This window comes from Sciurus vulgaris, assembly GCF_902686455.1.
Source record: "Sciurus vulgaris genome assembly, contig: HiC_scaffold_648_arrow_ctg1, whole genome shotgun sequence".
In the NCBI taxonomy this organism is placed as follows: Eukaryota; Metazoa; Chordata; class Mammalia; order Rodentia; family Sciuridae; genus Sciurus; species Sciurus vulgaris.
The window spans coordinates 22077-49629 of NW_027632377.1; the positions used below are offsets into that span (position 1 = coordinate 22077).

Genomic DNA, 27553 nt, shown 5'->3' on the forward strand with positions numbered 1-27553 from the left:
ACGGCAACAGTTAAAGTCTCTGCTCACCTCTACGGATGGAATTTGCATTCCATTTTCTTGCCTATCTCCAGATATCATTGACCAGATTAAAAATTCATCTTTTAAATTGAAAAATGAGGAACTGTTATCTCTTTTCAATTTTTACGTTCTTGATACTCTAGCGTCACCCTTATTATTTTTGTTAGACCCTAAATCTAAATGTGGACCCGAAAATACAGAGATTATAGAGCTATTAAAATTTGTAGGTAAATTAAATGGGATCACTTTTCACTGCTTGGGATTTACAACCGAAACGCCAGGGTTGAAATTTTATAATGATTTAAGTGATCCAATTAATATACATAATCCTCTCGAAAGAAGATTGGAGGATTCTGACATACTTCATGTCTCGCACAAGACCTGTTTCAAGTCGTCAAGCACGCAGTCGGAGGCATCGAGTGCGGTTGAGGATGATGGTGGTCCAGAAGTTTCTTATTCGCGCTTACAGAGCATAATGGAGAAATTAGAACTACTGACAATTTGTGAAAAAGTATTAGCTAGCCCAACTGTCGGTTCCAAAGAGTACATTGTGCGGCACGTGGATAGATGTAGCAATGGTCTCATTGCACAGCAACCGGGAATTGGAGCGCATGATCTGCCTTTAGCTGACTACGCTCTGGTCATGGATACCTCCCTGTGGCCAGAAGAACGCAATTCAGAATCACTACTTCAATCTGTTGATGTGTGGCAAACATTAAAACCTAAAGATTTCCTGACATCTAACTATGATCATTTGGGCTTTAAAAAGGCCAGATGCCTGCTCATGGCGGTTGGTGAACAGGCCGGAAAGATGGCCAAGTCACCCACCCGCGGTGCTTTGCTGGGCCTCATCGAGGTTTTGACGAATATGATGTTTGGGCCCTATATCAATATCAGTGACATTGTTATTAGTGCCTCGGTGGCCTGGGATAGCAACGAAGCGTGTATGCGGACATTACAAGAAACATTATTTGTCTGTAAAGAGTTTTGTAGTGAGATCGGTGTAAATTTGTTAGTGTCTGCCGGTGAGACTGTGACGGGACCTTATACCGAAACAGAAACAGTGAAAAGGAAAACTCCTCCCGTACAACTGATGACTTTCCATGGCTCTGTAAACACAGTATATGGACCTAGGTTAGTCCCATCTCTGAAGTATGGAGGCGATAAACTTGTGATTCTGAAGACAGACAGTCGCCATCACTTAAGTGGCACCATTTTTGAGTCGATAGTTGGGGAGCATCTTGGACGTATGTTTGTACCAGAGCCAAAAAATATTGCCAGTATCTTTCATTGCGTTCAGGGCCTTATAAATCGGGGCTTAATTATTTCCGGTCATGATATTTCAGATGGTGGTGCGTTCACCACTTTGGTAGAAATGTCCATGGGTGGTTGGATAGGCTGTGAAATAGAGGTACCCATGGCCGAAGAATCAGTATTACCATTTTTGTTTTCTGAAACGCCTGGAGCTATCATTGAAGTGCCTGAAGAAAATTTACAATATGTCCAAGAATTATGTGATCTTAATGAAATCTCCTGGGCAGTGATTGGAACTGTGTCTCATCCGTCTTCACGACCTTCTGTCAAAATCACACACCGGGACAAGATAGTATATGAAAAATATCTTGATCATATTTATGAAATTTGGAGCTCACATTCCAGGAAAATTGAAAAAAGTATGTCTAAAAATGCAGATTTGAAGTTTGATGATCTCCAACGTGTGCACGGTATTCATTTGAATGGTTTAGAAAAGACATTCGCTCAAAATCAAATGCTATTTAAAAGTATACCCGATAAACACTGTCGATTGGCGGTTTTGAATTTCCCGGGAAGTTCTGGAACCGCGTCACTGAAGAGCGCCTTTACTAACGCCGGGTTTTCGGTATGCACCTTGAATTTTCAGGAAGTGAATATAAAAACGTTGTCTCAGTTTCGAGGGCTCGTTGTCGGCGGTGTGTCAGGATTTCAAGAAAATTCACTAGGAATTGGAGCTATTCTTACTTTACTAAATCAAAACCAGCAAATTAAGGAAGCTTTGAGGATCTTCCTAAATAGGAAGGACACATTTTCCTTGGGGTGTGGCGAGTTAGGGTTTTATTTTTTGAGCAGTATAGGGTTTTTGGATCATCAATGCTCCGGTTCTTGTGAAGGAGAACATGGTTCCTCATACAACAATTCCAAAGATATATTTTTAGAGGAAAATGCTTCTGGGTTGTTTGAATCGAGATGGATCAATTTACATATACCTCAGAATACAAAATCAGTTTTCATGAAACCGTTGCAAGGGATGACTCTCCCGTGTTGGGTTCAGGGGCGGAATTTGGGATTTTCTTATAAATCAGACGGGATTGAAAGCGGACTGTTTAGGGAGAATTTACCATGTGTCACCTATCACACCAACGAGGTTAAACAGGCTAGTGCATATGCAAAGGACTATCCATTCAATCCTTCCAGTAATTCAAGCGTTGCGGGACTTTGTTCCAGAGACGGAAGGCATACTGCGATTTTATTTGATCCCTCTTTGGCGTTTCATTTATGGCAGTGGCCCACAATGTCGGGTGTAAACTATGATTTAAAGACGTCCCCCTGGGCACTCTTGTTTTACTTTGTCCATTTCTGGTGTTATAATAACTAGGATTGGAAGGTTTCGCTTTGAATAAAGACTTTCTAAAACTTTCATGTTGTGTGTGGTATGTGTTAAACGACTTCCCCATTTTTCGCAAAAATCCAGCTGACTAGGTGAATCTAAATTTAGGCTACTTTCACAACACCAAAAATGCGGAATATGCATTAGATGCCATTTTACCATCACTATGTCGGGCACACTGGATTTTTCCCAGCTGTTCGAGGAATACTTGGATTATTACGAGAATACTACGGATTTCTACCCTACCTGGATCCCTGACGAGGGTGCGGCACCATGTCATTTCATCAAGATGAATTCCACTGTTCAGGCCTCATTGACAGCGCTTTTGGTACTATTGTCTCTGCTTGGTTTGCTTGGAAACATTCTCTTGCTGTTGGCTCTTCTTAAAATCAGATTCAGCTGGCAGACAACGGAATTTGCGCTTGTGAACCTTGTTCTTGCTGACATAATTTATGCAGCATGTATGCCGTTTCTAGCTATGAACATGCCGGAAACATCCGCCGGGGTATTTGGGTGTAAATTCCTGTCACTCGTGAAAACATTTACGAGTCAAGCTATTTTGTTATTCTTGCTCTGCATCGCTATTGTTAGACTGTTGATGCTCATAAGGCAACGTGGAACTGATCCACGACGCAAGAAATGGGTCAAGTGGGGGTGTTACGCTATTTGGTTACTCAGTCTGGCGGTAGCAATACCATCCGCGCAAAATAAAACCGTGATTGGTGTGGTCGAGGGTTCCTATTGTCTAGAGCCTGCATCTGTTAATGATATGCATACTTTTATGTCCCTGAGAATGTGTTGGTATGTTTTCGGGTGGATCTTACCTCTCCTGATTATTTTAATTATATATATGAAAATATGGTCTCTCGTTCACCGAACGCGCCATGGGCCTATCAGGTCACGATCTCTATTTATGATTTTTGTGATACTTATACTCTTGATCGCGTGCTGGATACCCGCTGAACTCTTTCGGATAATAGACTGGCTAATACGTCGAGGTCTACTCCGTGAGTCATGTGTTATTATTCAGGTATTGGACATTGTCGCAATCATGGAGGACTTTTTGGCCGTGCTTCAAGTATTTCTGAACGCTGTTTTTTACGGATTGATCGGAGAAAGGACCCAGAATATTATAATGAGTCAATTTCCGTTGCTTGCACGTCAGACTTCCAGAAGTCCCATGAATTTGAGACGTTCGATGGTCTCTCATGTTTAGAGCGTGTTTTTCATTAATAGTGTCTGTGTGCCACCTATCGGTTGTGCAATTCATTTCAAATGCTCTGTTGTCCATAACCTTGGCTGTTTTTAGAAGATGAGTTATGTTTAATTGTCATTGTTTCACTGTGACTTAAAGTGTTATGAAGTAGTTATTTTTGGTACACACTCATGTATTTGGTGGTTAATAAACACGTTATATCTCTACTGAACTCATGAAACTCGTATTTAAATATTTACAGCGTTGATAAATTGAAAGGTGGTGGTACCCCAACATCGTATACAGCCATTCTTCAGAATGGATCCGAGTCAACATCACCCGCAGACCACGGTTACTATATTCACAAGACGGGCAATCGAGGTGACTCCTCAAGAAAGTGCTATTATCCATCATGTTCGAGATTTGTATCCCGAATCCACTGAGACGCCTTATGTTGAGGAATGTTTTGTGCTTGTCTGTCGGATGCGTGGCCCTCCAGGTCAGGTTGGACAGTTGCGTACCAGGGTCTTTAATATGTTTAGGGACGTGATCAACACTGGAAGTGATGTTCATTTTTCTGTGAGACGGAGAACTACTCCTGAAGACCACACGTTTTCTTTTATATACGGTGCTCCGTTGCATAGACCCGAGCCAACACTAATCACAGACTTAATAAGTTTGGCTGATCTGACAGTCAGTAACATGTGCATGCCCCAATCGACGCAGGCATATGTGTTTATCCAGGATATTGAAATTTTACGTTGTGTGCATTTTCCTGGATTTGAGCAGCGAAATGAGTCCTTGGAGGCTCTTTGTGATTCTATACTGTGCAGTGGCCCGGCCGGGTTGGCGGGATTTCATTCGTTCCAATATGTAGCGAGAGCTGCCGGAAGAAGAATTCCCATGTCTGGAGATCCTGATCCATCTGATTTACTTCAAGCAGTTTATATCGGTCATGGAATGAGTGGTACAAGAGAACAATTTACCGTCTATCCAGTTCCGGCTGGGGCTGAAACTAGGAATTTTGTCCAAAGAGAGTCTGGTATTATTGTTTCCGTCGTACCCAATGTGGATATCTTCCCAGTGTATTCAAGATTGCGAGGTTTGGGGCAGACGTATAACAACACTGCCACTTACCGGTCGACTGGTGGTATATGCCACACCGTCTCGTCTTTCAGTCAATATGAACCAGAGTTGCAATTCTTGAGGCACACGGTAGACAACTGGTATAACACAGCCCCTGCATCCTTACATGTGGGCTTTTTTGGGGCATGGCCGGGAATTCCAAGTCCCGGCGACGAGAGAGATCCTGCATCTTTACAAGAAGAGGAAATATATTTTCAGGGTATGGTTCAAAATCAGATTACATGCAATAGATGTGCTGGTGTGCCCACAACACTAGGATTTGTCAGACTGGTCTCGAGATCCTGCCTTCCAAATGTGCCGCTACCGGATGATCCTGCTGTTTTCCGCCAGGCAGTGTGTATAGGTGAAGGTAACACACCGACCAAAAGAATTCTCAGGCCGTCATATTTTCAGTATCTAAAAGTAACTGGCCTTCATGTCCCAGTTTTTATGCTTGGAGAATTTTCAGGAAGCTATCTACAGTGCAGATACCAGCACATCTATCACGACAGTGGGAGGAATACGGGAGCTATCCTGAATGCCTTGAAACTCTTTAATCAACTATCTGAGACTGTGAATATCATTGCTTGCGGTGGCGCCAATTCAAATGAGACGGTTTTATCGAAGCTATCTACATTGTGTGGTCCATCTGCCTCACTTAAAATGAACATCAATGCTATCCCATCTAGCGTTGTCTTTGGTCCTTCTGTTCAGCCTCTGAAACACCGTCTTCTGAATTACTTTTTCCTCGTGAAGGCACCGGTGCTGTTTTTAGCCATCCTGGATAATAGAGGACGTGACCGATCAAAGCTGCTTCAACTTTGTTGCAATACATTTCATTGTCCTTTGTCATTTTTGGGAAGGATGAACGGTAATCCTGAAAATTGTATAAAGGTTTATGGAAGTCTAGGAGACGAAGAGCGTCCTAATCCTAGAAATTATGTGAAGATCAAATTAAATAGACCAATGTATAGAAGCCCCATAGCAACAGATCCTATTAATATTGACATGCGTTTGGCACCTGGTATTGGATCAATGGACCTGCGAACACTGTTACTGAAAGTCTTGGCACATCCTTCGGTTGGATGTAAAGATTACATAGTGAAGCATATGGATAGGGTATCAAACGGGAGGATTGCACAGCAACCTGGAGTTGGGCCGTGGGATTTACCTATCAGTGATTATAATATTATCATACCAGGTACCGTGCCTGAAGTTGTTTTTGGAGACACGTGGGGCGTGATGAATCAGATGCTCTACGACAGAGCCGACAGCATTTTCAGAACTCACGTTGATTTGCTCAATCCCATGGAGACTAATGATATTCATAGGGTATCTGCATCTATGAACTCAGCCTTCGCTTTAGGGCTTACTCAGAATTTCTATAGATTTTTTGTGACTTCTACTACAGATACCACCCAATTTGGAATATGTCATGCATTGGGTGAGAGGATTCAAACCGCGTATGCCTCTCCTGCGGTTGCAATGCAACTTGCCATCACTGAAGCTGTGCTGAGTGTAGGCCTGGCGCCTATCACGAGCCCGCAAAATATTGTTGTATCCTTAACCTTGTGCTGGCCTCAAACATTGAATTTTGAAGAGGAGATAAATTCACTCTTGGAAACTGGACGGGCTTTCTGCGAAGAGATGGGAATTGGATTTTATCTGGAATCAGTCCAATGTTCTGATAATTATTCATCATTGGGTGAGAGAACCCCGCACATGAGAGGAGTGGTAGCTAGGGCGAGTGCTCCGTCTTCTGATGTGATCAAGAAGATTACTCCTCAGTTGAAAGGTCCTCAAATTTCTTCTGATGATATGACTGTTTTACTTATGGTCCAAATTCATGAAGATTATTCCCTTCCATTTTCTATATTCCAACAAGTGGCGGGAGTGTGTTCTGGTATACCTCCTAACTGTGATGCTGCTGCTGTGAAAAAGGTGCTGCATATAATTCATATTTTGAGAGAGACACATAATCTGCTTTCCTGTCATGATGTGAGTGATGGGGGTTTATTTGCTTGCGTGGCCGAGATGGCCATGGCAGGTGATGTCTGTGTAGATCTGGCGCTTCCCCGATATGCTGAGCCTGCAAGCTTCTTGTTGTCGGAAACGCCGGGTGTTCTGCTTGAAGTGCGGCCTGTGCACGTGCGACAGATCGAAATGCTATGCGCCGCCGATGGAATTCCATTAATCTATGTTGGTGCGGTCCGCCCTCCCGTTCCAGAATTGCCTAAACTCCAGATAAGAGTGGCCTCGGAGGTACTCATGTCTTTTACCCACGACGAGCTATATGAATGCTGGAGAACATTTTCCAATTCTCAGGATATTCTCACACGTAAAGAAAATGAAGAAAATCTCAATGAAAATGACTATGGCAATAATCAATTAGTTTTGACTTCTAACCCTCAAATTTTACTGAGCACATTTAATAAGAATGATACGGTTACTGTGTATCTGCTACCAGGTGCTTCCATGCCTCATGCCCTGGCATCTGCTTTGACTACCGCGGGATTCAATGTGAGAATACATTCAACAAATGGTTCCGAGCTATATGATCCAGTTTCTGGTAACCAAGTGGCACCAAGACCTTTATCTGATGCAAATATATGCGGTATTTGCATAGTTGGACCAACTAATATAGAACATGACAGACTTGGCAATGCGGTTATGAGCCAATATGCATTAAAGTCGATGCATATTTTTAAAGATTTGAGAATGTTCTTATCTAGGTCTTATACATTTTCATTGGCTATAGGTGCCACGGCGGCAGAAATTATGATGCAGCTTGGTTATATAGATGGCCAGAGGGGGGCAGGCCAACATATTAACTGCCGGCCAAATGTCAGCAGAAGATATGAATCCAGATGGCTGAATATACACATCCCCATGAATACCAGGGCTGTGGCGTTTCAAGATTTAAAAGGAAGTCTGTTACCTTGCTGGGTTCAAGGAACACATTTGGGATTCCAGAATATAGATGTGGAAATGGCACAAAGATTTGAAGTAAATGGCCAAATTGCCGGTATATATTATGGACAAACCCTAGAGGACGGCCCTGCCATGCAATACCCCAGAAATCCGGCGGAAGGCCTTCCCTACGCGGCGCTCAGCTCAGATTGTGGCCGCCATTTAGCCATGCTCTTTGATCCCTCGACCGCCTCAAGATTATGGCAGTGGCAATATGTTCCTGATGGAGACCAACCTTTGACCGCTTCGCCCTGGCAACAGATGTTTTATCGATTGCATTTCTGGAGTGCATGTACCAAACAGGCATTTATTATTAATGATGATCTGTCTACTGTTAGTGGGACCGGTGAACCCATTGATACACACCCAAACATTTTCCCATTTAATGAGCGCCGCGGAGCCATCCCAGAAGGGGGCGTGGAGGAGCCTAATCCATTTGTTCCACCCAGAGATTAAAAAAACACTTACTCTGCTTTGATGTGAATGCGCATTGTCAAATTGTCTTGATGAATCACTCGAAATGTAATAAAGTGTCCTGTCCCCGCCTGTCTCGGTTGGTTAACCCGGAAATGAATGTCACTAGTCAGTCTTCGCGGGTTTAGTGTCATTGTTTTAGCACAGTGGGTGATAAGCATTCGAGTCAAAATACTAGTTAACAAGATTAGTCAGATAGTGTTTTAAAAGACTATAAGTATTTGAGGCGTTACCAAAAACACATATTTATATAAGCTCATGCTCCCCGTCGATCAGTGGCACTTTCAACGGCGTTGCGTGAGAATACTGTGGTTAGCCAATGCAAACGGCTGCCTTTATTATACAGACAATGAAAGAGCAGATTCCGCAATTTCTAAACAGCAAGAAAGTCATACAACCTTGTTATTCAAGTGATTCATCTGAAAGTGATACCAATGAAGATCAAGGCCACGAACGGAATGAGCCCGCTCCCAGACAAGAAAGGAAGGAGGATATGTGTTTGTTTACAGCCAACGTCCTCGATTGGCTATTAACAAACGACGAGCCAAAAAACATGACAGCCTCTCAGTTAGTAATAGCTCACTTAGTTAGAGATACTTTGGAAGTGTATTCATCAAATTTTTTTGATATTATAAATGAATTACCAATATCTGGGAATTTTGAAGTTGTGGTGCAGATTGTGATGGATGCTGTGCACGACATGTACGTTGATGGTGTTGATAATGTTGGTAGATTTTGCGCTCTACTGGCATTCATTTGTGAATTATTGGGTACTGTTGTACCAAATACCACTCATAATAGAAACCTTTTGTCATACTTATTAGGAAGTTACTTCATGAATCATAGGCAGCATTGGGTAAATGATAAAGGGGGTATCTCGAATGTAATAAAAAATAAGTATATTATGTTTTGGATGTGGTGTAGAATGAGGTTATTGTTATCCAGAATGACAAATAAATAAATGTTATATTTGTAAAACTCTGTTTCTGATCGTGCATTCATTGAATGACTATCTGGGGGAAGATATGGCTGCTAAGGTTTTCAACTCTGGCCAACATGATGATAACATTGGTTCTCGGGCCCCTATCGGCCCATGTGGATATATCTACATTTATCCAGCTGATAAGTTTCCTATAGATGAGGCAAACGCGCTCAGTAACTTATACCACGGTGGAAAAGTTTTGTCTTTGCCTTTACTTGGAAATTTTACAGTAGAAAATAATTTTCCTATCAATGTCAAGTCGGTCTATAGAAAATTGGATATGACAACATTATCCGTGAAGATTACTAGTTTTCACCGCGAGGTATTTTTTTTCCATAACACTCACATGTTTAAGCCTATTTTTGAGAGTCCAGGCTTGGAAAAAATATGTCAGACGGCATGTACTATGTTTGGGTTTCCCTTATTTGTTCCATTATCTACGAAGGAAAGCTTCCAAATTGACGATCTTTCATGTATTTTACCGTTAGATGGCGCCCTAATGGCGGTAGTCGTTACAGAAGGATTTAAAGAAAGGCTGTATCATGGCAAATTGGTTCCCCTTCCTTCGAAAAAAGAGAGCGTTCAAATTCAAGACTATCAGGCTTATAGAGTACCATTGTTTGATGAAGATCTATTTAGTAAAGGGACTAATAAAAAATCATTTTATAGCCGTGAAATTAGTGAATATTTATTTTACTCCCTTTATACCACCATCGCGCAAACGCTACGTGTTAGACATACCCCGGGATTAATATCTGCCATGGAAAAACAATTTATTAGTGATCAGTATAAGCTACCAAAATTAATAAATTTCAAAGAATTTCCACCAAGCAACATTTCAGACAGTTCATTGATGATAATTGATTCTGTTGCTTCTGAATTGGCTTTGAGCTATGGCCTAAGTTTTATAGAGGCTCCTCATGAGAATACCAAAATGTTTGATTATAATACCTGGCCTATATTTATTAATGCAAATACCACAGAAGAACGGGTTTCTGCTCTTATGGATTGGAATGCATTACAGTCAATTCACATTCACGCTCAGCTATTTTCAGGAAATTCTGTTTTATATCTGAGTCGAGTATCTAAACTTGCACAGACAACAAGCAAGAGTGATATTTGTAATTACAACTCATATTTCATGCAAGGTGGACTTGCCCTTTTGAATGATGCAACCATGAACGAAACTGGACAATCATTGTTTCCTGGAATCCCCACCGCCTCTCTCGATGGGTCTAATTATACCCTCCACCACCTCGCTTACGCAGCCTCATTTTCTCCAAACTTGCTTGCGAGGTACTGCTTTTTGCTAGAATTTTGTCAGCATCAGAAGAATGCGCTCAGTATTTCTTACAGCATTCCGCAGTATGTGGGATCCACTGCTAATACCACAGCATGCCCAACATGCGCAGGAGCGGCCCCTGCAGTTTGTATTCATACACTACATTATAGAATTAAAGAAAGGCTGCCCTCAGTGATGTCAAATAAGAAGAGGGAACCTTATATTATTTCTGGTGCATCTGGAGTTTATAATGAGCTGGATTTTTTAGGTAATTTTGCCAGTTTCAGGGATAAGGACGATGACATATCAACAAATAATGAGTCTCAAACCCCAAAAAATACATATTGGCAACTTTGTCAGACCTTATTAGAGAAGTTGGAACATTTAGGCATCAAGGAAACGGCTGAAGACTCTTCCATGCCTTCTGTCACATGTATACAAGAATTCATAAAGCTGTTTAAAAGTATAGATTCTATAGTTGATACAGAAGTTGTTAATTTTATTAATAATATGACCAGGAACAATGTTAATTTTAGAGAGCAAATAAAGAGCGCTCATCATATTATACAATTTTCATGTAATCCATTTTGGCAATCACCATGTTCCGTGTTTTTGTCTTTATTTTATAGGTCCATGTTGACCATAATACAAGATATTTCCTTGCCCATTACCATGGTATATGAAAATGAAAATCAAGCTTTGGGCTTAGTGCCAAGTGAATGGCTTAAAATTCACTATCATACTCTTTGGACAAACTTTAAAAGTCTGTCCATGGACAAAGGGGCCCTAACCGGATCTGAGATACGCGTAGTGCACGGTGATTTATTTTATGATTTTTTTGACGCAGATGCAGCGTTGAATGATAACGTCTATGCATCTAAATTGCAAGTAAGATTGTCTCGAGCCGTGGTGACTATTCCTAGAAATATCAAGATCAAAAATAGGATAGTTTTTTCTGGGTCTCCGGGCACAGAACCTTATCAGAATGGGTTTCTTAAACATTCCAATAAGAGAGAAAATAGGATAATTTCTGGACCATTCATTAAATTTCTAAATATGTATCATAAGGAATTATTTCCTACTGCAAAGATATCCGCTCTGTTTCTTTGGCATACATTTTCAACTCAAAAAAAAGTACCAATAATTCCGGGTATTTCTAAGGATGAATTGGTGGAATTTATGAATTTCATCGACCTCAATAGTAAACTACACGATGAATACAACGTGCTTGATGTCATACCAAATACTTTGACAACATACGCTCGTCAGAGATTAAACAATGCCATCTTAAGATCTTGTGGACAGACACAGTTTTATGCCAGTACAATTCAATGCTTGACAGGTAAGACACAAAGTGTCTCGGCAGAGGAGTATCCTCATGTGCTGGGCGGAGTCGCTATCACGTCGCCTGATGACTACATTCAGAGAATTAGTATGATGAGGGCCCTCACCGTCAAAACAAGTTTACAAGATTGTGTGGCAGCTGTTGGAAGGACTAGACCATTAGTGACAATGCCCGTCATCATCAACAAGTACACGGGCGTGAATGGAAATGCTCAAATATTTCAGTGTGGTAATTTAGGCTACTTCACCGGGCGCGGTGTGGATAAAAATCTACTTCAGAATAGCAGTATAATTAAAAGAGGTGTACCATCATTTAGACATAAATTTGTTTTTATGACTCCCCTTGTGGGCTATATCATACCTAAATCAGGGAGTAAAAATATACTGACTTTTGAGGTAGAGCATATACGTAGAGCAATACAGGAAAAGTTTCAGAGTGAAAACGGTATTGATATACCTGGTATAGTTAAAGAACTAATCAAGTGCTTGGGTATTCAGAGTAGAAATCTAAGTCTGGAAGACGTGCAATTCTTTTTAGGACCATATTATCCATTTGCGGATGATATTTTCACTCAAATACAATATTTGACGGCAACTATAGAAGATTGGGAGAATATAGGGACGACTGTTGATAAACTAGGTGAAATTGACAATGAGGGTTTGGAGTTTATAACTATAGATGAGCAACCCAGTGCCATAGAAAAGGCAGAAGAAATAGAATTGCCACCCATTACTTCCACTAGAAAGAGGAAGTTTGCAGCTCTTTTGTCGAGTATAGATTTATAAAAAAAATCAATGGCGCAAGAATTAGCTGCTTTATACACACAAATCAACGGCCTGGCTATGGATATCAGTGTGTTAAAGTTTTGTGACCCGGAGAGTCTGGATATAGGCGCTGTGGAAAAAAATTACCAGAAAGTGCAACACCTATGTGATCACATACTCGACTCAATTCATAAACAGAATCTTTATGAATGTTCCAATCTGTCGTTGGAATTGGAGCATTTGCTGCAAAATTCCAGAGAAAGTCTTGAAAAGTTGACGGCTGCCCTTAGATCATATGAAAATAAGAGAGACTATTTCAATAAACTTGATGATGTACCTGTGTTCAGAGTGGAAAAGTCTGTGAGATTAAGGTTCTATGGAAATTGTGAGATTGTGGTAAAAATTGCTTTAATAAATGATATTGAGCTTCTTTTTAAAAGATTGAATTGTGTCTATTATTGCACGCCTGCGGATGTTTCTATTAACATGTTATTGGAAGTACTGCAGATTCTCAGGATGTTTAGAGGTGTGTCACCCGTGCTAGACCCGGGACTGTTTTTACAATCTGTCCCATGTCTATACTGTTTACAGGAATCATTCGTTACACCCAATCAGGGATACTCTATGGATTCTCTATTAAGTAATTTAGATTGTTGTCATATAGGTAAAAAAATAGCGAGCGAGCCTGTTATGGGGCTTTTTGAAATTGAGGCTAAACGTCTTGGCGTTGAATTGCCCACATGGGTTGATGTAGAAAGCAATAAAGCACAGGCAGAGCAGGAAGAAGATATATTGAAAACATCTTTGCAACAGATAGATGACTATAACATATTTCAGGAAAAAACTGCATCGATTATGGAGCTGTCTAATTTAATCTATTGGAACTCTGGACAAAGGTACAACACGGAGCCGGAAAAGGAATCAAAATTGGCAGAACTGTTTGAACATGAAAGGAAAATGAAGCTACTGAGAGGAACATTGGGAAAAGTATTATCACAAAAACACATAGACTATTTCTGTGATCTCTTTTCTTTACAACCCTTGGAATTGCTGTTTTGTGGGGGTGTATTTTATTCAACTTCAGATACAATCGCAGCTTTAAAATCTGATTTTTCAACCGCTTTTACAAATCAGACTAAAATGAACTCCATCGTCAAACAAAAAAATGAATTATTTTTAAGATTAAGTAAGGTCTTGTTTGAGTCATCAGATGAACAAAAACAAATATCTGGGGAAAAACAAGATGCCATGGATAATGATATAACCAGAGAAATTAGTTTGACTCAAGCTATGTCAGATGCAAGAGTAAGGAAAGAAATGTATCTGAAGAAACTGACTGTAGAAGGACTCAAAAAGCTACACGATTGTCTGCGGTCTCATGGCGATACTCTAAATAAATACCTGTCATTAAGAATCTGGGGTAGTGTCGTATATGACGAAGCAGCATCGCTAATAAATCACTTTATTTATAGGAAAGCGTGGCGCGGATTACAGTGTGAGGATATGACTCAAAATTCACAAATGAATTTTCAGAACTCAAAATTTATCAAAAACTCACTTTATGCGCAAACACTCAGTGAAGAATATCTGGAGACGTTGAGGATGTCATTTTATCACCTGATAAATGGTCCCATTACTCACGATGTCAGTTTATTTCCGGTTCCTCATAATATTGCCCTTTCTCAATGTTTGGATGCTGCTGATATTCTACCACACCAAAAAATGTTAATTGCAGAGATAATTCCATCTGATATAGAACCAAAGAATTGGATTAGTATGAAATTCAATAATTTTTATACTATAAATAGCAATAATATCAACACAATACAACAAGATTGTTGGTCATTTATTAGGGAGTTGGTACTCTCGGTTGCCCTGTATAATAGAACATGGGGTAAGGATATAGTTGTACTCAGAGGTGACTTTATTAACCCGGAAAGTGAAACTGAGCTCCAGGAAGGTATATATATTACATATGAGGAAGCATACCCACTAATTTTAATGATTAACCGCACTAGGTGGATATTTAAAGACTTATACTCTTTACTCTACCATCATCTTCAACACTGTCGTAGCTAGTAGGTATTATGGGCCATACTACTTTCTTTGCTGTCATTTTAATTTTTTTATTAAGTATATTGAATACCAACTCCCAAAACACTGCGAAGCCCGTGGAAGATGCAAACGCGACGGATAGTTTTGATCATGCTGACATCACCAAGATGCATTTTGGATCTCTGCCTTACCGAGTATGTAGTGCTTCGGGCGTTGGAGATATTTTTAGATTTCCTTTAGAATATAAGTGCCCCGACAATCATGATGCGCAGCACAGGGAAGGAATCTTACTGGTTTTCAAAACAAATATCATTCCTTATATGTTTTCAGTTAGAAAATATAGAAAAATTGTGACCACCACGACGGTGTATAAAGGTGTCTATTCTGATGCAATAACAAATCAACATGTCAGCCGACATTCTGTTCCGGACTATGAAATTGCGCATATGGATACAATTTATGAATGTTTTAATTCTTTATCTTTAACAATAAATGGAAATTTGTATACATATACAGATAGGGATGGTTATAACCTGACGGTGCATTTACAGCCCATAGAGGGGTTAACGACCAACGTAAGAAGATATGCTAGTCAAACTAAGATCTACGCGGATCCAGGATGGCTTTGGGGCACCTACCGTCGCAGAACAACTGTTAATTGCGAAATAACTGACATGCAAGCTCGTTCTGTTCCACCTTTTAACTTCTTTGCAACTACCGTGGGGGATACAGTGGAAATGTCACCATTCTGGAATGGGACTTCTGATACCGAAAATGTGAATAACGAACGTCCTGGTTCTGTATATATTAAACAGAATTATACATTTGTGAGTTTTGACAATAGAGGGACTGTGCCTCAAAAGGAGGAAAGAATATTTGTAGATAAAGGAGAATATACCTTGTCATGGAAAAATGAAAACAAACATCAAGTATATTGCCCGTTGAAATTATGGAAGGCATTTTCTCGCGGAATTCAGACTGAGTTTAATTCCAGTTTTCATTTTATAGCAAATGAAGCTACAGCATCATTTACAACTTCTAAAACACCTGTAGATTTTGTAAACAATGAAGAGTGCCTGTTAAAGGAAATAAATGAAACATTGAAGAAATATGTGGAAAAAGTTTCAAAAACTCATGAACCTGATGGAAACTATTCCATGTATAAAACTCAAGGGAATCTCTATTTGGTTTGGCAGCCATTGATTCATAAGGACATTAAAAAGGTTGAGAATGAATTGAACGGAAAAAATGCCACGGTCCGGAGACGTCGTGCACTCAGAGCTGCAGATGGTGACGATTCTCAGGAAAATAATGCTCTCGTGAGTCAAATACAATTTGCCTATGATAGTTTGAGAGAAAACATCAATAACGTCCTGAGAGAGCTTTCCAGAGCTTGGTGTCGCGAACAATATCGAGCCACGCTTATGTGGAATGAGCTCAGTAAGATCAATCCAACAAGCGTCATGAGTGCGTTGTATGACCAGCCCGTCTCTGCTAAGAGACTCGGGGATGTTATTTCTGTCTCGCATTGTGTATCGGTTGATCAAGATAGTGTGTCTCTGCACAGTAGCCTGAAGATCAAAAATGATCAATCTAATTGTTACTCCAGACCAATTGTTACCTTTAAATTTATTAATGATACTTCCATATATACTGGACAGTTAGGTGTAAACAATGAAATCTTACTGATAACAAATTATATGGAAAAATGCAAAGAAAATAGCATCTATTATTTTCAAGCGGGACATAGAATGCATGTCTATAAGAATTATCATCATTTTCAAGAAATGAACATCTCAGATATTGTAACACTTGATACGTTTATTGCCCTGAACATATCGCTTATAGAGAATATTGATTTTGAAGTAATAGAACTGTATAGCAAATCAGAGAAAAAGCTTTCCAATGTTTTTGATATAGAATCAATGTTTCGAGAATATAATTATTATGCTGAGCAAATGAACGGACTCAGAAAGGATCTAGATAAAAGTATCAGTATGAGAGATCAGTATGTTGATGTATTTGGTGGATTAATTGATGATCTGGGGGGACTTGGTAAGCTCATTGTCAACACAGTTAGTGGCGTAGCTACAGTTTTTGAAAACATTGTCTCTGGATTTATAAGTTTTTTCAAAAATCCTTTTGGAGGGCTACTGATATTGGCCTTATTGGCGGGTGTAGTAGTGATCATATTTATGGTAAATAAGAAAACGCGACAAATGTCAACGGCACCTATAAAAATGATGTATCCTGCAATAGAGAAGCTAGAGGAAAAACATAAGGACGACAAACCAATAGACGACGATGAGATTGAAAATCTCCTCATAGCCATGCATAAATATCAACAGAGAAGTTTGGAGGAGAAGTCATCAGAAAAATCAAAATGGACAGAAAAGGCAAGTCAGGGTATAAATAACGTTATACGACGACGAGCGGGTTATTCTAAACTTGAGCAAAATGATTTAGAAAATGGTTTGAATAACTAGGTACCTAGTAACATAAGTTTTATATGTTTGCATACATGATATTACTTCATAATAAAGTATTTGCTGTACTAAAACTGCGTCGCTTCGTGGTTTCACGCACACAACCATGTCACTCTTTTACAACCCGTATCTCAAAAAAAGGAATAGAAAAGTAAAAGATATAGTATGTGGCTCAGAATTTTCAAGATTAGTACCTAAGTGTTTAAGGAACAAGGGAGAGCGTGGATTCTATTCTGTGAAATGCACCGAACGCCCCATATGTTTTCACAATGATAAAGGCATACAGATATTGGATTTTACCACTAACTGTAGTATGTGGCGCAGACATCCCGGTGATGTTTCTAGTGATGAAAATATCAAGGTTCATATCTATGACATTATTGAGGTGAATTATACAAAGGATAGATGCGATGATATACCATTTCACCTTCAGACAGATATTATTCCTTCTGGAATTATCTTAAAGTTATTGGGAAGACGAGAAGATGGTGTCAGTGTATGTGTCAATGTTTTTGGGCAACATTTCTATTTTTATGTAACAAACACTCATAATGTAGATGTGCCATATATAGTGCAGCAAAGTTTACTTGATAATAGAAATGGGAAAAAAGACATGCTCTGTACTTTCATGATTTCAAAGGAAAATAAAAAAATTTTGTCTGAATTTACCACTGAGACGACGGAGGTTTTAAAAATAAGCCTATCATCCACACTACCACTATTTACTCTGACACAAAATCTGATAAACGCTGGATGTAAATTATATGAATCAAACGTTGATGCTTCTCGCAGATTTATTGTTGATAATGGATACTCAACATTTGGTTGGTATAATGTCTGCAGGGCAGTTCCCAGAACATTTGAATCAATGGATGCTTCCACCATGTTAGAATATGATTGTCATATTAATGATTTACAGTATCTTCCAGATATGAAAATATGGCCATCTTACAATATAATGTCCTTTGATATTGAGTGTATAGGGGAAGATGGTTTCCCACTAGCTACTAAGGAAACAGATATGATCATACAAATATCATGTGTTATATGGAACGTGAATTCCAAGCATCCTGAAAAGATCTTATTTACTGTTGGTTCTTGTGATGAATTGACCGATGTTACAATATATGAATTTCCTTCTGAACTTGACCTGATTTATGCTTTTTTAACACTGATCAGAGATAGAAATATTGAAATAATTACAGGGTATAATATTTCTAATTTTGATTTTCCATTCATTATTGATAGAGCTAGGGAAATATACAACATTGATGTAAGCAAATTTAGTAGAATAAATGATAGGAGCTCAAAATTTGAGGTTGTAAAGCCCAAGGATGGGAACTTTATGAGATCAAACACTAAAGTCAAAATATCTGGGATAGTTACTATAGATATGTATATAGTGTGTAAAGATAAGCTCAATTTACACGACTACAAATTGAACACCGTGGCACAGCAATGCGTTGGAGAAAAAAAGCAAGATGTGAGTTATAAAGAAATTCCTATATTGTTTAGGGATGGCCCACAGGGACGGTCTAAAATAGGTATGTATTGTATTCAGGATTCAGTCATCGTGCTAAATCTATTACGATACTTTATGTCCCATATTGAATTTTCAGAAATAGCTAAAATTGCCATGATTCCTCTCCGTCGGGCAATCAGCGATGGTCAACAAATACGTGTTTTTACATGCTTATTATCCGCCGCAAAAAATGAGAACTACATTTTACCATTACCAGAAAAAAACAATACTTCTGGTTATCAGGGAGCTACAGTGATTACTCCAATTTCCGGATTTTACAACAAACCTATTTTGGTAGTAGATTTTGCAAGTTTATATCCCAGTATCATTCAGGCACATAACCTATGTTATTCAACATTGATAAATTCTGATAGCCTACATCACTTCCCACATTTGCGGTCTGGTGATTACGAGACGTTTCACATTAGCGGTGGAACAGTTCATTTTGTGAAGCCACACATACGCAAATCTTTACTTGCGTCTTTGCTCGCCGCGTGGTTAACTAAAAGGAAAACCCTCAGAAAGGAACTGGCTACGTGTACAGATCCGACGTTAAAGACAATATTAGATAAACAACAACTCGCCATTAAAGTAACTTGCAACGCAGTATATGGTTTTACCGGAGTTGCATCCGGTATGTTGCCCTGTTTGAAGATTGCAGAAACTATAACATATCAAGGTAGAGTCATGCTTGAACAAACAAAAAAATATGTTGAATCAGTCACGCGGAGCCAATTAGAACACATCACGGGACGCGATTTAAGATGTCAAGATGACGCACACTTGAGGGTGATCTATGGTGACACAGATTCTCTGTTTATAGAATGCCTGGGTTATGATCTGAGTGACGTCTCAGATTTCTGTGAACTATTGACGGAGCATATCACTAAGACCCTATTCAATTCACCAATAAAATTAGAATCAGAAAAAATATTCAAATGCTTATTGCTGCTCACAAAGAAAAGATATATAGGCATGTTGTCTAATGATAAAGTACTCATGAAAGGTGTTGACCTCGTGAGAAAAACAGCTTGTAATTTTGTTCAGGAAAGGTGCAGGGAGGTGTTAAATCTTATACTGGAAGACGAGAGCGTCAAAGATGCCGCTGAAGAAATCTCAAAAAGACCAGTATCTGACAACTATGCAAAGGGACTCCCTATCGGATTTCTTAAGGTCATCGATGTTTTAAATAAAAGTTACAAAGACTTGCATTCTGGAAATATACCAATATCTGACCTAACTTTGTCCACGGAACTCGGGAAGCCGTTAGAGATGTACAAAAGTACAATTCTTCCGCACCTATCGGTATATAAAAAGTTACAGGCTAGAAAAGAGGAGCTGCCACAGATTCACGATAGGATACAATATGTTTTTGTGGACTGTAAGGGCACAAACATGTCTGAAATGGCAGAAGATCCTAGTTATGTTGTTCAAAATAGCGTCCCTATAGCTTCAAAACTGTACTTTGAGAAGGTCATTCAGGGAGTTTCAAATATATTGCAATGTATCTTTGAAAATGATACAGTTAAAACTACAAATGTATTGTATAATTTTGTCAGGATGTCATGGTGATTTTTTGAGGATGTAGATTTTCGTCTGTTATGATAAATTAATACATCACTGACCCTCTAATAAACCACATTTGCGGTCATTCACGAAGCTCATGTTCCTCTTTTGTTTATATTTATTTTGATGGACATCATGTATATAGTATCTCTAGACAATGCTGAATGTGTCGAGAATAGAAGACGAGTTTTTCTGGCCCGACAGTACTGATAATGGTAAGAACCTGTCTGTATTGTGCCCAGAAATATATGATCCAGGCATTTTAATAACAGCTTGTGTTTTTAGATGCCTAACAGTTATATTTTTATGTTTTTGTATTTATGTTTGTTGTATAAAGTTAAGATTAAAATTGGAAATTCATTTGTGGATTACAGTCGTTTCTGTATCATTTCTTATGGCCTGCACGGGTAAAATGATACAAGACTTTTTGGTACATCCTCTCAAATGTATAATAACTACAAATATAAATAACTTTTGTATAATGTTACAGTCGCTAATTCACGTTGGACTGACAGTAGATAGACTAATTATAACTCTTTCTCCGTACAGATATGCTGGGATGAGCAAAGGGGGCATAGTCACGTTTACTATTGTCTGTTCTCTTTTGGGTTTTATTACAGTGACCTGCAATGTTCTTAATTTGGGTCTATATGCGAATTTAGGATTTATAGGGAAGGAAACATTTAAATGTAAGTCAGCAACAAGCAATTCCGGGGCCATCACACGAACGAAATTGCGTATTGCGTTTTTTGGGACTTGTCTGCTTGTAACGGTTATCTCATCTCTGATGACAATATCACGCATTACCAGAACACATATCAGAAAGAAACAGTATATAATTCGCAACATTGTGGTTTTAGTTTTTTGTGTGAGCCTTTGCTGGTGCTCGGTAATTGTTAGTGATAGCGCTATTATATTTACATCATCGGATGCAGTTTGTCCAACATATGTTAGTTCGGTAATAATACCAAGCTTCACTCAAATCCCGAGCTTGATAGGAACTTTTATTTTCATCACAACATCAGAAAATCTGAGAAGTGCTATTCTACAAACATTTACTGACAGTTTTTTGATTAACTCTGGACTCTTAAAGTCATCATAAGATTTTAATGATGACTTCCTTACCGCGCCTGGAGTACAAATCAATGTATTGGGATGTTAAAGTTCTTGACAGTCACTTTTATTTTATCAATAATAGACCACTGTATTTAAAAAAGCAAATGGTGTCTCAGATATACAACTTAAAAACAGACTTGATTCCCAGATACGCTATCGACGGGAAAGTTTCATTTGGTCTGATTACTTCGCTTATAGACAGCTATCATTTAACTACGGACTTAATGATCGTCTGTAAATCTAGTGATCTCAGCAACGACATTGAAATATATTCAGAATGTATTTGGAACCCGGATATAGAACTCATCTTAAAAATAAAAACTTCTAAGAACATGTTAGATGTGGGAGATATCAAATTCATTATTGCTTTTGTGAAGTTACCGTGCCTAAACGTATGTTTACATATCACAGAAAATTTCTCAAATGCTACCGATCTACCGTTTGACGAGGTTGGCGTGTGTTCACTGGCCGATCAAAACACTTTGGCATACGATATACAAGGTGTAGCCAAAAAAACAGAAAGAAGGGTATTTACTGTCTTTTTCAAAGGTAACCTTGTGACGCGGAATGTCACTATCAAGTCATTTTATGCTGAAACACCCTCAGGCACACCATCTGTAAATACTGAAATGGTGGCAAACGTCAGTTTGTCATATCTGGGAGAAAATGTGTATAAACTTCAATTCAGGATAATGGAAGACATTATGCTTCCAGATGAAATTTTAGTTGATGTCTCATGCACTTGTGTACAAGAAAAACTGGATGTGTCTTTAAATTACCTACCGCATAATATATCCACCAACTACCGTAATGGATTAATACCCTTTTTTAGCGCAGATGGATTTACGTTGGAGGCGCAGTCAAGTTATACAATGAAACCCAATTTAGAGATCATTAGTCATGTTGAAGGTAATGTATTACTCATAACAGGCCTAAATACAAACCACTGGCTCACGTATTCAAGCATTTGCCTGCTGACAGAACAATTGAAACTTGAAATAGTAAATTACAGTACACGCCCTGTGTTTATAAAAGAGAACACCCTGTTAGCTATAGGTATGATATTACAACATACCAGTTCCCCAAATTCTACAAATGATGTCCAGTATGTATTTAATGTCGGTAGCAATGTTAAGAAAAATGCGGAAATATCTTTAATGTATAAATGCTTTCATTCATTTGATAATTTTCATCTTGCATACAAAACTATTGATAAAGAAGAAAAAATGAAGCACTGATTTAGACCTTCTCTACATTATGGACACGATGAACGAAAAACTATTGTGTGAGTCAGAAGATAGACTTGACGTTGAACCCAGATGTTCAAGCTATCACGAAGAACACGCCTGTACTTCTGCTAAGAAATTCATCAGAGGTTCATGGAGATCATCTATGCAACGGAAAGCGGCAACTTTCGATACATCCTTACTCCGTGGCTACTGGATTTTTAAAGTGGAACAAACATATATACACATCACAAACAAAAAGAAAATTCTGTTAACTAGTCAAGATGAATTTCTACCATACTGTCCCAATGTGCAGACAATTTTGAGATTCACTGTACCATATATAGAATTGGACAGAAATAACTGCAGGTCGAGAGCATCTGAGATCAAATTTTTAGTCTATGGAAGTAAGAATAATTCTGTCAATATAGTCACTCAGTTTATCAATATTCAACATTCAGAGGTACCATTGAAGATACAGATTCCGAGACACGCTTACATTGAGAAGAAGCAATTGAAAATCTTTATAGTTCCATTGGAAATTATGAAATGGCAAGGATTGTACTTACAGATTGCTGAAGAAAATAAGCAAGAGGAGAAACATGTAAACTGTGCTCAATGGAGTAAGGAAACATCGACAGACGACTCTCAAGTGTTTATTACTGGTGTTCCAGATGGGCCTTATAATACAGAATTGGTGACATATCGTTCTAAGCCACTGAGGAAACACGTATGCAGGATCCATACACAAGAAGGTGAAATATGCAATGTTCATTCTTTGAGCAGTGGGCGAGACCATGTTAAAGTGAAATTGTACACACCCGTGGAAGAAAATTCTGAAATTACTATTGGATTGACATTATTGGATGATGCTATAATATGTTTTAAGTATAATCCTTTTGTGGATGTACCATGGGATTGGGATTTTAATTGTGTTCCGATAATATACCAAGGTCACCCTATAATTTTTCCTGGTGGATGTATGAGTGAGATAACATATGATAATAAATATAAACATGGTAATGGACTTTCAATTACTGCTATGATTCTAAGTTGTAGTAGCAGCGATATAGGATGGGATATACAAGATACAAATTGGAAATGTAATAGAACTGTGAATATTATGGTTCACAATAAATCATTTTTCCCCAAAACCCTTACCCCTGGAACACTTCTAGGATATGCAACATTCTTTCATACTGCCAATAGCGTGTTTTACAAGCTCACTCCAAGAAATATTCTAAGAAAAGTGAAGGAGACATTAACCCTACCAGGTGGTGTCTTGGTAGAAACAGAAAATTTGCCAATACTAACAAAAATGGGTGTATATAGCAATGGAATGCTTAATGACCTGTGTTATTGATATTAAGGGCTACTTATTGTATAAGATGAGTGTTACAAAGATGTCAGTGTATTCATATCATGTGTAATTTGTGCTTACTGTACGCGAATAAAGGAAATGAGAATATATTCAATTTTCTGTTTGTTTAATGCACATCGACTCAAACTCTCGCACACACTTTAAAATGATCACAACGTCTATGTTTCATTGTTAATCCGTATATTGGAGTCATATCCACGGTTACATCAGCAGAGACTGAAAATTCCAATTTCTGGAGTAATATTGCCAAGAAAAGAAAGATCTCCAAACGTCCAATGGTCTCCCCGATGCACTTACGTTGTCCCATACCGAAAAGAATGACTTTATCACTGAGATTTCTGTCAATCTTTCCACATGTTGTTATGAACCGTTCTGGACGAAATATAAATGGATCACGCCACAAGTCCCTATGATGAAAATATTCAGATATACACAGTTCAAAAAATACTGATTATAAGGATATGTACCAAAATCTCAGTAGTACATAGTTATCATGTACTTACGGGTCATGATTCACTTGCCATTGATTGATGAATACACAACGACCTTTAGGAATATCAAATCCATATAGGTTCGTGTCTCTAGTTGTGCTATTTGTAGGAAATATAACATACATTATACATTTTTGTTTGTGTATTATTGCTGAAAGATACATACAGAAATTGTACCGCTTTATGCAGAACTCACCTATGAGGAATAGTAAATGGGACAAATGACGAGTGACGTAACATTTCCAAAATAAATGCATTCATGTATGGCAATTGTGCCCGGTCACTGAACTTCGGAAGTCGATTTTGACCAACCACCGCATCTAATAAAAAAGTATAGGATGGAGACCCTATGTGCCCCATTCTGGAGGGATAAGTGCCCGAATATGAAGGTTATACCATACACCCCCACCGCGATGGATATGTGCCCAAGTGCAAAGTGATACCTCATATGCCCTAATTTTTGCATACGTACCGAGTTCTGCATGAATTTTTTGTTGAATAGTTGGATTAGACACCAGGTACATTAGACTCCATGAAAGTGCTTTTGAAACAGTGTCAAAACCTAAACGGAAAACAATAAAGCATCAGTATATACACCTCAGTAAATAGCAATGCATGAATATCAATCGTAAGCAATACTATGCCTACGTCTAAAGGGACATATTCCCTAGAAAGAATACGTAGATATTTATGTCAAGATCAGAATAGTCACATCTCCGAGTCTTATGGAGTAATTAATGTGCATGATGGGGGCGTAGATTTGGCTAGGAAATGATGGAAATCACCTGCTCCAAATATATCCAGAACGATGCTTGTGATGTCATCATTTGAGAGTGCCTTGTGTTTATATTCTGATTGGCTTCGCATACGACACTCCGCAATTAATTTGTCTGTGATATCCCTGATATTACCCTGTTTAAAAAAAGATATTATTTAGGGTTGATCTATAGATATGGACTTATTGAAAAATGTAGTGTGATTTGAAGGGACCTTACATTACCATTTCATGGTTTTGATTGTGATCGTGGATTATTAGCTGAATAAATTTTGTGAATCTAAATATAAGATTCTTGAAATTAGTGAATGTCCTACTTGGTAGGAATCTAAGTATTGGAATAAAATCAGCTGGATATCCAGACCCCGTCACTTTTCCAAATTCACTGTTTAACTCTAGAAGTTCTGTGAGTTCCTTATCATTGTAATCATAGGTACGCCCGAAACATACCGCACATATAACATTGGTTACTGATAGCATTATATATCTATAAGGATCAAAGTGACCTGCTGTTTTCATGAGATCTATAAACTTATCAATTAATAATTCTGCTTCTCGCGTGACATATGTCTCCAAATAACAGGACGATAAAGACATCGGGTTGGACGATGTTGAAAAACTTTTCAGTGCCCTCTGCGCCATGCGTTTTCGCTCGTACCACACATCACCGCAGTCTTTGCCAAATGTTAAACTTTTACCGTTACCAATGAATCTAAAACTGTAGAAATCGGGGCGGGCTTTAAAATCATCTCCTTGCACTACTAAAGCCTGATAAATAGTTTCGAATCCACTTAGAACAACAACGGGCACTGTTCCAATGTGTATTTGCATAACATTTCCATATTTTTGTTTAAGCGATGTCAATGCTAAATGTGGATCATGCATGATGGTTAAGAGGTTTCCAATTATAGGCAGTCTCCATGGTCCTGGCGGATTCTTAAAATGCGATGTCTTGCATCTATAAAGTAATAGCTGTAAAATCATAAAACATACAAGAATAGCAATGGTCGAAATGAAATGGCATTCTGCTGCAGATTTTAAAAATTGAACAATAATTTCCATTTGCATTTCTTTAACGGCAATCCGTGGCAGTGGTTTTCGCTTGTATGGAAATGAAGCGTAGAAATAGTAATGCCTGTAGTATTTAAAAAGGCACTCAGATAAACTGTGACATAAGTCATTCAGGAATGTGGGGGCCTTAGATGCGATGCATCTCAGCAAACAAGATGCAATACCGGATGTCAAAAGGTATGTATCCATCTGCACGTACAGTGGACACGCCTCTGTAATAACAGGAAGCATTCCACAACATTATTTACAGTCAGTTGATCAACGTGTCAGCACTTGGGGCACTGACCCAACTATAAATACCAACATTTCCCATATCTTAAAGGTAACAGTGGAACTGGCCATGGAAAAAATGAATGACAAAATGTGACATAGGTCCTGAAAAAATGTGGGCTGTCCCAACATCATATTTAAATCATAGCATTTATATAGACAAAAGAGAGTATATATAAGCCAAGTATCTCACTCTCCTAGTCTAAGGAACATTCAACAATGGACCGAAAACGAAGATCAGGTGAGTCTTGTAGCTGTTACCCATCTTCTTGCCTATGATACTTCGGTTTATTCAATTACAATAAGCAGTTTTTTGTTCTTTAAGGAATGAGAGGCGTATGGCTACTTATTTCTATCTGTGTTGCTCATTATCTGGTCGATGCCACCCCGACGCCTCCAACGACAACAAAGAAAGCAGGCTTGGGCGGAAGCTGTAAAGGGTCTGCTGATTGTCTTCCTCCGACACCAACCCCACCGCCACATTGCCCAGGATTGGAGATAACATGGCCAGAGGATGACGTTGGTTTGAGTAAGTAATGTGATTTTTATTGCATCGTACAAACTATGTTATGGGGTTAGGATGACCCAATAATTCATCAATGATCATTCTTGTAGATGGAAGAGTGAGCTTGTCATGCTCGGGATGCAGTAAGTTCCCACAATTCAGCACACTTTATTGGATGGGCAATGGCTCCTTTATCGAACACCTTCCAGGACGACTGAGAGAAGGAGAACTTAGGTAACATGGAGTGAAAAAGGGAGTGTGTTAGAACGTTTTTAATAAGTGAACTTTTA

At 38.7% G+C, this 27553-nt stretch overlaps 1 protein-coding gene across 1 annotated transcript; it reads right to left on the reverse strand.

The window, feature by feature from the left end:
* Window positions 1–412: 412 nt before the first annotated feature.
* Window positions 413–26302, reverse strand: LOC306652894 (cytochrome P450 1A1-like; the record flags this gene model as incomplete). Its single annotated transcript, XM_079125527.1, has 2 exons — window positions 413–480; window positions 25735–26302. The coding sequence occupies 2 exons, from the start codon at window positions 26300–26302 to the stop codon at window positions 413–415; spliced, it is 636 nt and encodes a 211-aa protein (XP_078981653.1).
* Between the last annotated feature and the right edge of the window lie 1251 nt (window positions 26303–27553).